We start from the raw sequence: 16452 nt of genomic DNA on the forward strand, positions 1-16452 counted from the left end.
ATACACTCAATATTAACCAAAGATGAAGTTATGTCCTATACAAATATGCACAAGGATAAAACATACGGAATTATAACACTGGGCTTTGCTTTTATTTGTTGTTTTTGGTTTTTTTTCTGGGTCACGTAGTAACAGATATGTTGGCTTTTTTTTTTGTCATGGTTTTTAATCAAGCTTATTTTACATTTATAAAATATAAGTTGAAAGAAATATCAAATTAATTAAATGAGTATTTATTGATCTTTATGCTTGGGTCTTAGCTGGAAGTCCAAACCCATCAGCATACTTTCCATAAACTTGCATAGCAGATGGCTATGCACCATGTTGCCATTAATCAGAAAGAGAAAGAATGCTAAAATCTCTTTCAGATAATCTACTTATGTGCTAGTGTTTAAAAACTGAAATATAAAGGGAGCAATTCTGTCTTTCTTGTTCACATGGTTCCCAAATATTAGAATTTGGGCTATCATATGTTTTAACTAGTCACTTTGATTTCCCTCTGTCTTATTTTCTTATGAGCATGAAGATCTTTTTCCTTCAACTTAACACCACTAGACTTAATTATTTTACCCAGATGTAGTGCTTTCTAACACTCAACATTTTTATTGCTTTTGGGAAGCATCTAAGTTTGAGAGACAATCTGTTCCTTCTAAACATCAGTATAGTATAGTTGGGATCTAAAGTATAATATTGTATGGTAGAAATCTGACCTATTTCCAATGGGGCCTTTTACATCTTTACTACATTACCTGATCCTCATTTTCCTTATCTTTAAAATGGTAATAGTAGTTATATGAGGATATTTTTGTGTGTGATGATTATGCACAATATTTTCAGTCCCTTAGTGCACAGTCAATACACAATATAGAGTTAGTATGTTATTTAAAAAGATAAGAAGTAGTTTATCAAGCTTTTATTTGGCATGGCATTCGTGGTTGGCTGGCGGGGAAGGTGAAGGGATGCTCCCTTTCCTTCCTAATTATTTCATTTCTTGCTCTTATGTGATAACATTTTACTGTGCAATTAAGTCTTAATATTTCCAAAGCAGAATTAAGAGATAAAAAGTCAGTTCATGATATAGTCTTTAACTGTACTACAAACATAGAGTACATTATTCATTATTTTACTATGTTGGATACCAAGTCAAATAGAAGCAACCTTAAGGAAGCTTTGCCTTTTTAATATGTGAGAAATATCAGCTGATATAGTATGAGTGTGTGTGTGTGTGTGTGTGTGTGTGTGTTATTGCATACACACATAAGAAAATCTCAGTGGAGATTAGAAAATGTGCTATTTTTTTTTTGGTGTAATGCTAGTATGTTTCTTTAGATGTGTTATTTTCCTATTCATTTACAGAATAATCTTGGCATTCTCCCTGGTACTAGGAATACTACATGCATCACTTCCTTTAATTCTAGCATCAGTGTTGTACTGTGGCTCATCCAGTAGCAGGTGTTGAACATTGATATAAACAGAATTTTGTCTAGCAAAGCCAAATTCCTCCCATTTCCAGTCTCCACTGGAAAACAGAACACTAATGCCAAACTTACTTCAAAATTTAAGTCTCAGGCGTGACTTTATTATTTTGTCTGCCAAAACTATGGACCCATGGACTCTCTAATTTTAATGATTAAGGCAGAATACATTTCTTTTTCTATCAAGTGAACACCTTATGATTTTAAGTGACACACTTCAGTTTTGCAGCTTTTTTCTGAAACTAGTAAACTGAGATCACATTGCAGTTAATTACTTAACATTTTTTGAATATAGCAAAACTCCCTAATTAGAAAAGAACTATTGTTCACTATACCTTATCCCAAACCATGTACTGTGGAACAAAAATGTTCAGAAAAGTGGAAATTCTTGCTAAAATCTAATCACTTTAAATGTCTAAGTGATTTGAAATAATTAATGAATATAATCATATGACCAAACCATTTATATCAATAAGGCTTTGTTTTAGTTGCTTCTGATTTCTTTAAAACAATTTACATTTAAAGATTGTATAATTTCAGAACACTGAACTCGTGTTCTCTTTTAATCTTCCCCTCCCGTCCCCAGGGTATGGAGGAGCAGCAAAATTGGTGTAAACAATTTGATAAATTTAAAATATAATTTTAAAGGCAACAGCATTGAAAGATAATCTAAGGAAAATTGGACTTGAACAAGGATTTATTAACATATTAATAATTTCTTTTGACAAAATATTTATTAAGAGAATAATATATCCTCTATCATTTTCAGACTAGTTTTTTTATAACCATGTGTAAACCAAACTTCAGCATCTTTTAGAGTATGTATTTATATTGGAAAATTGATGTCTTCAGAGTACAATATTCCCTTAAATTTATTCTTTTAATTTTAGTCAACCACCAGAATATACAAGTCTTATATAACCTCTATCAGGTAGAGATAATGTGAAAAATTTATATATCAATTTTGAATAAAATTCTATATCATAAGTTGATGGAGATGGAGGGACTTAGTTCATTATTCTTAGTTGCTTTTCCAGAGTTTTTCCTCTTGGATTTAATGGAAATAGCAATCAGTACTTACAAAGAATCAGGTTTTACACAGGAGTTCGGTGTTCAAATTAGTGTACTTCCTTTCTGGTATTTTAAAATATATATTCTGAAAAACACATAGTTCCTGTATGCATTATTATAAATCTCCTAGAAAATACCAATATCCTGGGCTGACAACATACTAAAAACATCTGCAAGGGAACCAAAACTTAGGAAAGTACTATGGCAAATAATAAAATGAGAAACCTAAAACTTTAAGGATTAATAGCAGGTGGAACAGGGAGCAGCAAAATATCTGTGATTCAGAAAAGAAATAATAAAATTCTTATGGCATTAAAATATGGAATCGGCAGTTCATACATAGTTCTTTCATAATAAGAATATGAAATATACATTTTTTAAAATTTAAGAATAATTTTTATCTTGCAACAATTATAATCATATTTAAGCTCTCTCAGAAAACAGATCAAGAAATGGAACACTATTTCATTTATGAGGCTTGTATAACTTTAGACAAAATTAGACAGAAATTATGCCTGAAAAAACAATGCATAACAACTTCACTTATAAAAATAGACGTGATAATTGTAAACAAAATAGCTCGATCATAATAGCTAAAAATCATAATGCATTTTAAGTAGAGGTAATCTTAGGAATGCAAGTCTGAGTAAATGTGAAATAAATCAATTAATGTAATCCATCACATTAAATAAAAGAATAATGTGATTGTCTAAATAAATGCTTCAGAATTTCTAATAAAATTAGATACTCATTCATAAAATAACTCGAACAAAATGAGAATGAGAGGCACATTTTTAACCTGATATTTTGAGTACAATATGGATGTCCACTATCACAACTTATTAAATAACCTAACTAAAACCAAGAAAAACCTCAGAAACCAAAATCTAAGTTAAAAAAAAAACAACACAAAAGAATACATAGATTAATTATATCACATGCTCTAAGTTGCTAAGAGAGTAGACCTTAAATGTATTCACTACAAATAAAGAACTTATAGTTATGATGTGATAGAGGAGTTAGTTAATACTATGGTAGTAATCACTTTGCCACATATAAGTGTATCAAGTCAACATGTTGTACACTTTAAACTTACACAATGTTGCATGTCAAATATATGAGGTCTGTCTGGAAAAAGTTCAGCCATTGTTATATAATGAAAACAGTTTGTGGGACATCAATGTAACCTGGCAGTCAAGGAGAGTGGACTGGAACGTGTATGCATTAACAATGATGACTTCACTGCACTAGTCAGTGGGGGTGGTAGATGTCGTTGAGAGAGCATGTGTACTGTGTGGCCGTCACATTCAAAATGACTGAGTGAGTAGAGCAATGAATCTACATCAAATTTTGCATTAAGCTTGAACATTCCTCTGTAAAAACTATTTAGATGATTCAAAGGGCCACAGCTATGGGCAACTGGTGATTGGCAGTTTTATCAGGACAATGTGTCCAGTCATGCATCAAGTCTCATGAAGAGATTTTTGGCAAGACATCAAATGACCCAGGTGACCCAGCCCTCCTACAACCTAGATTTGGCACCCTGAAACTTCTGACTTTTCCCAAAAATAAAATCACTTTTGAAAGGGAAGAGATTTTAGACCATCAATAAGATTCAAGAAAATATGATGGGGCATCTGATGGCAATTGGGAGAACTGTGTGAAGTCCCAAGGTGCTTACTTTGAAGGGGACCGAAGTGTCATTGTCCTTTGTACAATTTTTCTTGCATCTTCTCCAGTAAACGTCTTTATTTTTCCTATTACATGGCTGGACATCTTTTGGACAGGTCTGGTATATCAATAAAGTTGAAAACAATTTATTTTATATTTATAACCCAATTTCCTGATTTAACTTTGACTTCTGAGTCATCCACTTCAAAGAGACATCTTCTTCAAAGACGGCAATCTCTAATACACACATTGTCAGCTACACACTAGATAAGAGCCAGGCAGCCTCCCTCTACTGAGGCTCCTTCATTTTAGAGATAGTGGTTAACTCTGATAACTGACCACTTGGACTAATTGTCTTTTCTCTTCCTGCTGTTAAGTTTTAAATTTAACGTAAGAGTGAGCCAATGACACCCTAGGTGCCATCTTCAACCCCAACAAGCAGAAACCCAGGCCTATTCATGCTCGCACTCTCTTTCCCTCTCTCCCTTCCTCATGACTTTACTGTGTGCCCCCCCCACCATGTCTTATACACTTTAGGGAACGTAAGTAATAAGCTAGTTTCCTAATTGTTATTGCTGAAGGATACCTTGCAATTATAATGAGTAGCACAGGAGTTGGTCCAGCCCTCACAGTGGTTTGCAAAGGAGAGATGTGTGTGGGAAACTCACTGGTTGGTTGGGGTGCACGGCCCCAGGCATTTCTAACAGATAACATACCTTTACAAAACAAGAAGATACCAATTATATAAAGATAAAAATCTCACAAAGCTAATTAATGAGTTGTTAAGCACATATACATATCTATCTAAAGAAAGGAATGAGACCTCGCACCAAGAGGATCCCTTAGGCTTTGAGGAAAAAAAAGACAGTAAGTCCCCAGCAGCCTTTGCCACCAGTGGTCCAACAGCTTTCACCAATACTGTGTACAACCACAGCATTACCCACTGAGGACCTTTGCAATCTTACATCAGACAAAATAAACATGTCAAAAAATATAAAGAGACAAAAAAGATCATTATATACTTACAAAGGGCTCGATTCATCAAGAGAATATAATAATTGAAAATACATACACAGTCAACTTTGAAGGCTCAGTTTTAAGCAAATATTAACAGCTCTGAAGGGAGAAACGGATACCAGTGCAAAAAAAGTATGATACTTCAGTTTAAACATTGGATCTATCATACAGAGAAAAAATCAATAAGGAAACATTGGATGCGAACTATACTTTGGCCAAATGGACCTAACAGACATATGTAAGTCATTCTCTCCAAGAGCAGCAAGCACATATTTATCAAAGCATACACAGAACATCTGAAGGATAGATCATAAGTTAGGCCACAAAACAAGTCTTAACAAAGTTAAGAATTTTGAGACTATATCAGATATTTTTTCTGACTACAGCATTTTGAAACCAGAAACCAAGAGCAGAAAGAAAGTATAAAATTAAACAATATGCAGAAATAGAACAGCATACTACTGAACAACCAGTGTGTCATGGAAAAATATCATAAGAAAAATTAAAAATAAAACCTTGAGGAAAACAAAAATGGAAACAACATATCAAAACATGGGATGAAGCAAAAATAGTTATGAGGTAGTTTATAAAAATAAATGCTTACATTAAGAAAAACAATCTCAAATAAGAAACCTAGCTTTACACCTCAAGGAGCTAGAAAAAGAAGTATAAACTAAGCCTAAATTTAGCAGAAGCAAGAAAATAAATATCAGAACAGAAATAAAATAGAAACTAGAAAAACAATAGATAAGATCAATGAAATTAAGAGCTTTTTTTTTTCAAATATAAAGAAAATGGACAAACCTTTAGTTAGATTAAAAAGATAGAAGAGTCCATATCAGAAATAAAGTGAGACAACTAACATCATAGAAATAAAAAGGAATGGAAGAGACTGCTATGAACAATTATATTTTCATAAATTGGACAACCTAGAAGAAATGGATAAATTTTTAAAAACATACAACCTACTAAGGGTGAATCATGAGGAAACAGAAAATCTGAAAGGACCTACAACTAGAAGGAAGACTGAATCGGAAATACAAAAAAAATTCCCAACAAAGAAAACCCAGACTGAGTTTACTGGTGAGTTCTACCAAACATTTAATGGATAATTAATGCCAATTATTTACTGTTCAGAAAAACTTGAAACTTGTCTTATGAATACTGCATTATTCTGATACCAAAACCAGATAAGAACACCCCAAGATAGTTATGGGTCAATACTCCTGATGAACCTAGATGTAAAAATCTTCAATCAAATACTAACAAACAGAATTCAACATCACATTAAAAAAAAAATACACTTTGATCAAATGTGATTTATCCCTGGGATGCAAAGAATGTTAAAATATGCAAATCAATAAATTGATACATCTCATTAACACAATGAAAGGTAAAAATAACATGATCATCTCAAAAGATGAAGAAAAAGTACATGACAAGATTTAACATTCTTCATGATAAAATCTCTCAATAAATTAATTTTAGAATGAATATAAATATTAAATGCATGTATATGACTAGCCACAGCTCACATGATACTCAATAGTGAAGAGCTAAAAGCTTTTCCTCTAACATCAGGAAAAAGACAAAGATGCTCACTCTGTACTTTCATCAACATATTACCAGAAATTCTAGCCAGAGCAATCAGGCAAAAATAAATAAATAAATAAAAGATTTCTATAGAAAAGGAAAAAGCAAAATTTGTTTGTTTGCACAGGGAATTGTCTTATACACAGAATATCTTAAAGTCTCAATAAAAAATATTAGCATTAGTAATTGAATTTAGTAAAGTTACAACATACACAATCAATATAAACATTAGTTGAGTTTCAGCACATGACAAACTATAGTAAAATTTTTTTCAATACCTTTTACAATAACTCTAGAAATAATATAATACTTAGGGATAAATTTAACCAAGAAAGTGAAATACCTGTAACACTGAAAACTATAAACATTGATGGAAAAAAAGTAAAAAAGATACAAATGAATAAAATATATCTCCTGTTCTTGTATTAGAAGAATTAATACTGTTAAAATGTCCATACTTATATAAAGCAATTTACAGTTTTAATGGAATTCTTATTAAAATTTCAGTAATATTTTTTACAGGAATGGAACAAAAATCCTAAACTTTGTATGAGCCGCAAAGACCCTGAATACCCAAAGTCATCTTAAAAAGAAAAAGAACAAAGCTGGGATCATCACACTTTTTGATTTCAAATTATATTATAAGGGTATAGTGTTCAAAACATTGTGGTATTGGCATAAAAACAGATTAATGATCTGTTTTATTAGATGTTATCAATGATCAAAAAAAGAGCAATGGCCAAGTAGTATTCCATTGTGTAAATGCCCCGTAGTTGTGTAATCCATTCATCTACTGAAGGACACTTGGCCTACATCCATATCTTGACAATTGTAAATAACACCGCAATGAACATAGGGGTGCTTATATTCTTTCGAATTAGTGTTTAGGGTTTTTTTGGCTATATTCCCAGAAGTGTGATTGCTGGGTCATAAGGCAGTTCCATTACTATTTGAGGTAGAGTATTCCTTCATTTATCATGGGTATTATGTTCTAGACACCCCCCCACGAAGTAGGAACCTTACGTTTATTCTACACTCTTAAACCTATGTAACTTTGACAACATACATATACAGTACCGCAAAATCCCACGATATAGCAAAAAATCCACGGTAAATAATTAAATATGATATTTTTAAAAATTCCGCGATGAAGTGAGGCTGTTATAAGTGAACTGTGATATAGAGAGGGACTACTGTATCTCCATACTGTTTCCACAGTGGCTGTGCCAATCTACATTCTCGCCAACAGTGCAAAAGCGTTCCCCTTTGTCCACATGCTTTCCAGCACTTGATTGTTTGTTGTTTTTTGATATTAGCCATTCTGACCAGTGTGAGATGATATCTCACTGTGGTTGAAATTTGCATTTCCCTGATGATTAGTGACATTGAACATCTTTTCACATGTCTATGGGCATCTGTATGTCCTTTTTGGAGAAGTGTCTATTCGGGTCCTTTGCCCTGAATAATTGGATTGTTGAAAGAAGACATTTTACCCTTTGTGACAGCATTGATGTACCTGGAGAACATTATGCTAAGAGAAATAAGCCACCCAGAGGAAGAAAAATACCATATGATTTCACTCGTATGTGGAATCTAATGAACAAACTGAACTAACAAGCAAAGTAGAGACAAACTCATAGATAGAGAGCAGGTTGACAGGTCTAGGGGAGGGGTTAAGTGGTGAAGGGATGTAGCAAAATGGGAAAAAAAACAACTCGTGGACATGGACAACAATGTGGTGATTGCAGGAGGGAAGGGAGGTTTAAGGGGGATAAATAATAATGGAAAGTAATACAGTTAAAAATTAGTAAAAATTATCACTAGGACAGAATAGAGAGCCCAGGAATAAGCCAAGGTATATATGGTCAATTAATTTGGAGAAGAATGCCATGAACACACACTTGGTATAAATAGTCTCTTCAATAAATGTTGCAGGGAAAGACTGGATATCCACATGCAAAAGGATGACGTTGGATTCCTATTTTACACTATTCACAAAAAACTCGAGATAGATTAAAGACTTAAATGTAAGACCTGAAACTGAAATACTTATAGAGGATAACAAAATAGAAGGCAATGCTTCTTGACATTGATTCTGCAATAGTTTTTTGGATATGATGACAAAAGTATAAGCAACAAAGCAAAAATAAACACTGGGACTACATCAAAGTAAAAAAAAAAAAAAAAAGACTTCTGTACAACAAAGAAGCAATCAGCAAAAGGTCACCTATGCAATGGAAGTAAACATTTACACACTATATGTTTGATAAGGGCTTATCTAAAATATATCAGGAACTCATACAATTCAATAGCAAAACCCCACAAGTAGTTCAATTAAAAAATGGCCAAATGGACCTAAGTAGGCATTTTCCAATGAAGATATACAAGTGATTAACAGATAAATGAAAGGTGCTCAGCATCACTAATCATCAGGGAATGCAAAGCAAAACCACAATGAATATCACCTCACATGGGTTAGGATGTCTATTATCAATAAAACAATAGACAAAAATCTGTGAGGGTGGGAAGGAAAGGTAAACTTTGTGCCTTGTTGGTGGAAAGGAAAACTAGGGCAGCTTTTATGAAAAACAGTATGAAGTTTCTTCAAATAAATTAAAGAAAATAGAACTAGCATATGATGGAGCAATACCACTTTTAGATTTATCCAAAGGAAATAAAATTGGTATGTAGAAGAGATAGCTGCACTCTTGTTTTCATTGCAGCATTATTCCAAAAATAATGGAAATTAGTAGCCAAAGTATGAAAATAACCTCTGTATTCAGACGATGAATGGATAAAGAAAAGTGGGGTATATGTACAATGGAATATTATTCAGCCTTTGTAAAGTTTATGCTGACATGGGAGAATTTTGAGGGAACTTTGATAAGTGCAATAGTGCACTAAGCCAGACTGAGAAGTACAAATACTGCTTAGTATTGCTTATATATAGAATCTCAAAAAAAAAAAAAAAAAAAAAAGAGAGAGAGAGAGAAAGAAAATAAGTCGAACTTATAGAAACAGAGTAGAAAAATAGTTGCCAGGAAATGGGGGCTGTGGGAAGCGAGGTGATGTTGCTCAAAGGGTACAAGCCTTCAGTTATAAGATTAATACATGTTGAGGATCAAATTGTACAACTTGATAACTATAGTTAATACACTGTATTGTGTACTTGAACTTTGCTGAGAGATTAAATCTAATGTGTTCTCAACACACAATACACACACAAATATACACACAAAGGCAACTATGTTAGGTGATGGATGTTATTGATTGTGATAATCATTTTTCAATGTACATGTATATCAAATCATGTTGTGCACTTTAAATATACAATTTCACTTGTCAATTATACCTTAAAAATGGCACCTCACCACAGACATGCACACGCATACACCAAATACAATAGATGGCAGACTCGCAGTCTTAATTCAGAATATAAATAAAAACAATAGGATTCTTTCATCAGCTTTTTCATAAAATTTACATGGCACTGATGATTGGTCAAACTAGACATATTTTTAAAAGAACAGAAATAGACTTAAAAGGGTAGAAAACAACAGGAACCTTGTATAGTATTACAACGCCTTTCAATCTATGTCAATAAGACCTATTGTTGTCTCCAGTCCTGACTTCCTATACCATTGTATGTATTTTTTTCCATTGTGTGTATTTTTATTCTATTTTTGGAAGTGTTTTACTTCGAGTTTCTTGAATAAACAAGGTCCAAAAAGTAGCAAGTATGTGTGAGAAAAATAATGTGATGGGCAAAAATAACAATGTTATCAAAATAGCCATGTAAGTAATAGTTTAAATAGTAATAAAATCCTCATAAGAACATACTTTTTTTTTTTTTGCCAAAAATAGAGGCAGTCCTTTTGCATTCCAGCCCAAAACAAAACAAAGTTTCATTGGATTATTATATTTTATTTTTTTAATTTAATTTTATTGTTGTTTAATTACATTTGTCCAAATTTTTCTCCCATGGCTCTCCCCTGCCCTGCCCATGCCCCTGACACTGCAGTCAGCCCCCACCCTGTTGACCATGTCCATAGGTCCTTTATACTTGTCCCATGTCTGATTTTGTTTTAGGTTCTACACATATTTTAACAGATTTTTTCCAGCTTCTAGGATATTATTAACAAAATATAGATAGTTATCAGTATGGATTATGGCACAGGTATAGGAATAAATATAGAGACTTTAGCATGCACACACAACAATTAATTTTATATTTGTCTGACAACCTGTGGTTGGTTTTACTATGATATATTGATTTTATTGCATTTCATTATGATCATAGCATCATGTAATTTGGCATGTAATTTGTAACAAAAAGAGTTCTGTCTGTATCATTTTAAATCACAACAGCTATATATTAATCACATAGCTTTATATGGAATTATAGTAACTGTAATACAGAACTGTATCAACCAGTATGACTCCTAGTGTTGGAACTGAGTTTTAAATGGATTGTGTTGATTTCGATAAAAGGAACTGAACCGATGAAAGAACTAGTTGGCATTAATCACTCTCTTTTCTGCAGTCCCATAATGCTTTGATTCATTCTTAATTTAAGAACTGAGTTCCTTCTGTTTTGATTTAGTGTAATATCTGTGAAAGTTCATGACCTCCACCTAACCTCGAGTGTCTTGTGTAGTGTTCCATCTCATTCATCTTTCATACTCCACAGTTATGAATAATTGTTCATACACTGAACAGTCATTACTAAAAAGAATAAAGCTGTCCTTTTTTAAATTTCTTTCAGAAATTTGGTACAATTGTACAGAAGTGAAGATGACACAGAAATTTCAAAGACAATTAAGACTCAGTGGACTTCTTTGGGCCTTGAAGATGTGCACCTTGTAAATTACTCGGTGCTGCTTAATCTGCCAGGCCCTTCTCCCAGCTCGGTGACTCTGAGCAGCAGTGGCCAATGCTTTCTTCCTAATGGCCAGCCTTGCAGTGAAGATGCCAGAATACAGAGCAGCCAAGATCTGCTCTACTCATACGCAGCCTATTCTGCCAGAGGAACTCTGGAGGTAATATGACCTTTTGTCTCTGTCATTTACAGTGAAATAGAATTAGAAAACAACAGCTTCCATCTAAATTGAACTAACTGGCAAGATGCACCAGATAAAGTAACCATTAAACGTTCTCAGTGTGGAGGTGCCAGGGAATGGAAAGGAAGACTCAGATTGCCTGACACTTTACTTGTTATATTTTCAAAGTGAAAACATGTTACAAGAATTTAATTCAGAAGCGTTGAATATGCGATTGAGTCATTCACATTTTGCTTAAGCCACATAGTTCATGTCCATTTCCTTCTTTGGTCTTTAATGGCAAATTTTAACAGATTGATATAGACAGAAAGAATAGAAATGGAGGCAATCATGTTTTGAAAGTGTACACACACAAGGAATAGAGTAGGAAATTGATGTGATCATTCACACATTTAAGGTTTGAAATATAGTACTTCTGCTTTCTAATGGAAAACACCTGAGCTAGAATGCCAGCTGTGGATTATTGTTTGCTATTTTCTGGGTTAGCTGTTTGTTTTTGTTTCTGCTTTCTCTTCCTTTTCTATGTGGTGGTTTTTTGGCATTGTTGTTACATGCATGGCTTCTAGAGACACATGGACTAGTTTCAACCTCGGCCGCCCAATTACCCACTGTCACTTATCCATGGAGGGCTGTTTCCTCATCTCTGTAATGTGGGTGATCATAGTTCTACATCATAAAGTTGTTATGAGAATAAATTGACTAGTATATGTAAATCTGAGAGGACAGAGCCTTAGGCCATAGTAAAGACAATATACCAGTTAGGTACAATATATAATTGGTCACTAGTTTTCTTAAATAGCAAGTTTTTCTAGCTCTATGTAAAAGAATTAATAGACACAATTAGTCTTCATAAAACTGTAGATTGCCTGATTTAATACAAATGAAATAATATGTTTCCAATTGTTAATTATTGGCACAGATTTTTAAGAATCTAACTTCTTATTAACTCTGTTTAATATATGAAATATTCAAATCATTTAAAGTTACTTTGCAAAAATATATCCTTATTCCATAGGTGGTATACTGTATATATATTGGGGGGACTGTGGTGGAGAGAGGCAGTTTACTGGTGGTTCAACATTGTTCCTGGGTTGTATTATCCTCTGACTTTTAGCACAAGGATTATATATGGAAACGCAACCTTGAAAAGCCATATCACTAATTAAAAGTTACTATAATATTAAATGTCTGCAGTATTTCTAGTATAGGGCTCATGCAATTTGATTTGACCACTATATAGTATCTCTTGGAGGCAATAATGGAAACATACCTGTGCAGTAATAAAAATAAAGGGGGGTGGCTGCCAGCATTCTTTCTTTGGTTCAGAAGCTTGGTCTCAAGTCAAGATTCTAAAGTTATCCCACATGTTTTCTCTCAGACACCCACCCCTGCACAGCCCCACACGTTTCCAGCCTCCGCTCAGTTCCAATTGGTTAGATCCCAGCACAGCCACCTCTTTCCCTAACTAAAAGCACATCCAAAACAGAAAACCACTAACCTCCAGGAATTTGAGTGGGTCCTTGAAACATACCCATGTATTTGCTTTTCAATGTTCTGTGGTAAGCATTCAGTATTCCCTGAATGAGGTGGTATGGAAAAGCCATGAAATTATAACCTGTACCTCTGTTTCATCTGCGGGGCCTCCTTTTATCAAACACTGGGCCCATTGGATTTTTGTTTAATGTTCCAATGTAACCATACTTCTGAGAGTTTTCTACACATTTATCTTATCAGTTATGTTTAAACTTTTATGTTTGTTTCACAAGAAAGAAAACCATGTTCTACTACAATATCATGCAATTACAGTGGTACCTGGTACTTGTTATTAATTCATTCCAGAACTTGTGACCAGTGCCAAAACCAATGAGTGCCGAACTACTGAATGATGAAGCATTTTCTCTTGCTAGGTAGAGTGTTGTTGTTACTCATAAAAGTTCTAGCAAGTACTACAAGTCCCGAGCAAGTGCTGAGTGCCGAAACATTTTTTTTTTCATCAAAATGCTATGAGCACATTGTTTGATGATTTCTGAGGCCAATGAGTACTGAGGCATGACTATTTAAATATCTATGAAGTCATAAGTCATTTGGGACCTCTTAATACTTATAAATTCTATAAAAGCTACCATTTTAATAAAGAAGTGTTGGGAAAGACTTCAAGTATAGTTATTAAGTGAGAAAAAGTTAGCTATAGATACAGAAATATATACCCTATGTTTGAAATATTAGGCTTAAATAAAAGATAGTAGTGTTGAAAGAATTAAAGTGCAATTATGAATGAAACAAATACCTCAATATGGAGAACATACTTTGAGAAATTAACCAGGCAAATTAAATGAAAATACTGGCAATAGCTTTTTAAAATTATAATAATAATTTAAATGGATTATGACAAGTACATATTAATGTAAATATCAATTCAATAAAAATATAATAAGTTATTAATATTAATTTTTAAATATTGATATTGGTATTATGACTTTCAAAAGCAAAGCAATTTATAGGTGGCTATTTTATATGGATATATAAAAAATGCATATTTTATGTATATGTTTTAAACAGATGTATTATTGAAACTCACATATTCTAATTAATACAACACTGATAATTTTTCTGTATCCCTTTAGCTCATTTCCTAATTCAAATCAAGCTCAAAAAGTTGCTGCTGCTGATTCAGGCATACCTAATTTTTATTTGGAGTACATTGGGTTTACATGAATTTCTAGCAGGCAGAGCCATTAACAAGTTCCTAAATTATTCTGGTTTGACTGCCAGCAAAGCTCCCCACTCCTTTTGCTTTTGACAAGGTTATTTGTAGAAGAGGAGTGCCCCTTTTCTTTGAAGAGCTGTCATGTCCATTCATCATATGACTGTTTCGTATAAGCCTCCAATTTTTGCTTTCTGGTAACAGTCTAAACAGCATTTGTGATATCTGAGATCTAGTTGGAAACCTGCTTAGTGCCAGTATGATGGATGGTGTACTTTGCCACTTCTTTGTAATTCATTGTGCACTGGAAAGGTGACATTGTTTACCCCATCATAATGACAGGTGGGTCAGTAAAAGGGTCCTAAGGAGAGTTGTCCTGTCAGATGCAAAATACATATTAAAATAGATACATAAATAATTTAGCATGAGTGAAGTTAACTTTGGGGAATGAACAGTAATTTATATTTTTATTAAAAAGTATGACTCTAATGTCATGATAATGTTGAAGGCATTGGTAGTGAGTGTTGACAATGTTAGTCAGTTTTATAAATAAAATATTATGACTGTAATTTCTGTGCAATTATTTCTTTTGTGCTTTTCGGACAACACACAGTTGCAAAAAAGCAAAAGGGACAATTAATATTTAATATGGTTTGGTCAGATTGGGTCAGCCGTGTTCTTATTTATAAACAGGGAAGTATTTTTTCATTCCAATGATTTTATGAATTTTAGTTTTCTTTCTGTTCAGCATTCTTTTTAGTTTTTAATACTTTATTTACTTATTGTTTTTCTATTACAGTTTTTCCATTTTTTCTCCCATTACTCTCCCCTGCCCTGCCCCTCTCACCCCCTCTTATAGTCAATCACCATCCCGTTTTCATTATTTTTAAAGACAAGCTAAACAATACAATTTTATGTAGAAATTTATTTTTAACCAACTCATTAACTGTGATGAAAACATTCTTATTGACACATTTATCATTACCCCATTCCTCAGAGAACCCAGATTAGCATCCTTCCTTATCAATTGCTCACCTGTGGGTTGGTCACTTCAATTCTGAAAACCTTAATGTTCTCATTTCTATAACGGGAATAATAATAGCATCTCAAGTGGTTGTTGTGGGGGAGAAATTATATAAACCATGTAAAATGATTGGCACTTAGAAAGCACTCAATAAATGTTAGCTATTTTTATTATTATGTTTAAAGTAGACACATTAAAATGGGATAAACTAGGAAAACATAAGATTTGGAAGTACAACCTTTTCTCATTATTGTCTGAATATAATCTTCCTGTCTCCAGTTTAACATGCCAAATACTAATCATAAGTGAGAAAAAATGTCTTTATAAATATGAATAAATAATAAACTAAATATAAATCCATAAGTATATTTTTAATTAAAAATTCAAAAAATTTCAAGATGAACTTTTCATTTTTGAAAGCAGAATTACAAATCATTGTCAAGTTGAGCTGGGAGAACATTCTTATCTTTGTTTTGTAAAATTCCAAGACATAGTTTAACATATGAAATCTGAGCACTATCAAATATTTTGTTAAATTGTCTTAAAGAGTAAAAATATAATCACTGCATGGAATCTTTGAATAAATTACAGTCAGATGTCAATTTTCTCGTGGCTAAGAAAACTTTGTCTTCTTGTTTCATTTTTAATAATCTCAAACAAAATCAAACTTATCATCTTTGTAGCAAAAGGCAAATCTACATGCCTTTGGCTCTGAAACAGTCTTGTTATAGACAAAAATATCAGAAAGCTAAAGGAGTAAAATGGAATTGTATTATTGTCCAAGTATGAAGATGAAGCTACTGTTTCACCAACAGAGAAATGTAAGGTTGGAGCAGT

At 33.0% G+C, this 16452-nt stretch overlaps 1 protein-coding gene across 1 annotated transcript in view; it reads left to right on the top strand.

Annotated features, from left to right (window-relative positions):
- The window catches only part of NAALADL2 (N-acetylated alpha-linked acidic dipeptidase like 2), a 669716-nt gene that overhangs the window by 125773 nt on the left and 527491 nt on the right, over positions 1 to 16452 (top strand). Inside the window, exon 2 of the mRNA XM_090276711.1 lies at positions 11593 to 11866. Coding sequence (XP_090132837.1) covers positions 11593 to 11866 — 274 coding nt within the window. The remainder of the gene's footprint in view (positions 1 to 11592; positions 11867 to 16452) is intronic.

This window comes from Furipterus horrens, unplaced genomic scaffold, assembly GCF_987537825.1.
Source record: "Furipterus horrens unplaced genomic scaffold, mFurHor1.1.pri manual_scaffold_1, whole genome shotgun sequence".
In the NCBI taxonomy this organism is placed as follows: Eukaryota; Metazoa; Chordata; class Mammalia; order Chiroptera; family Furipteridae; genus Furipterus; species Furipterus horrens.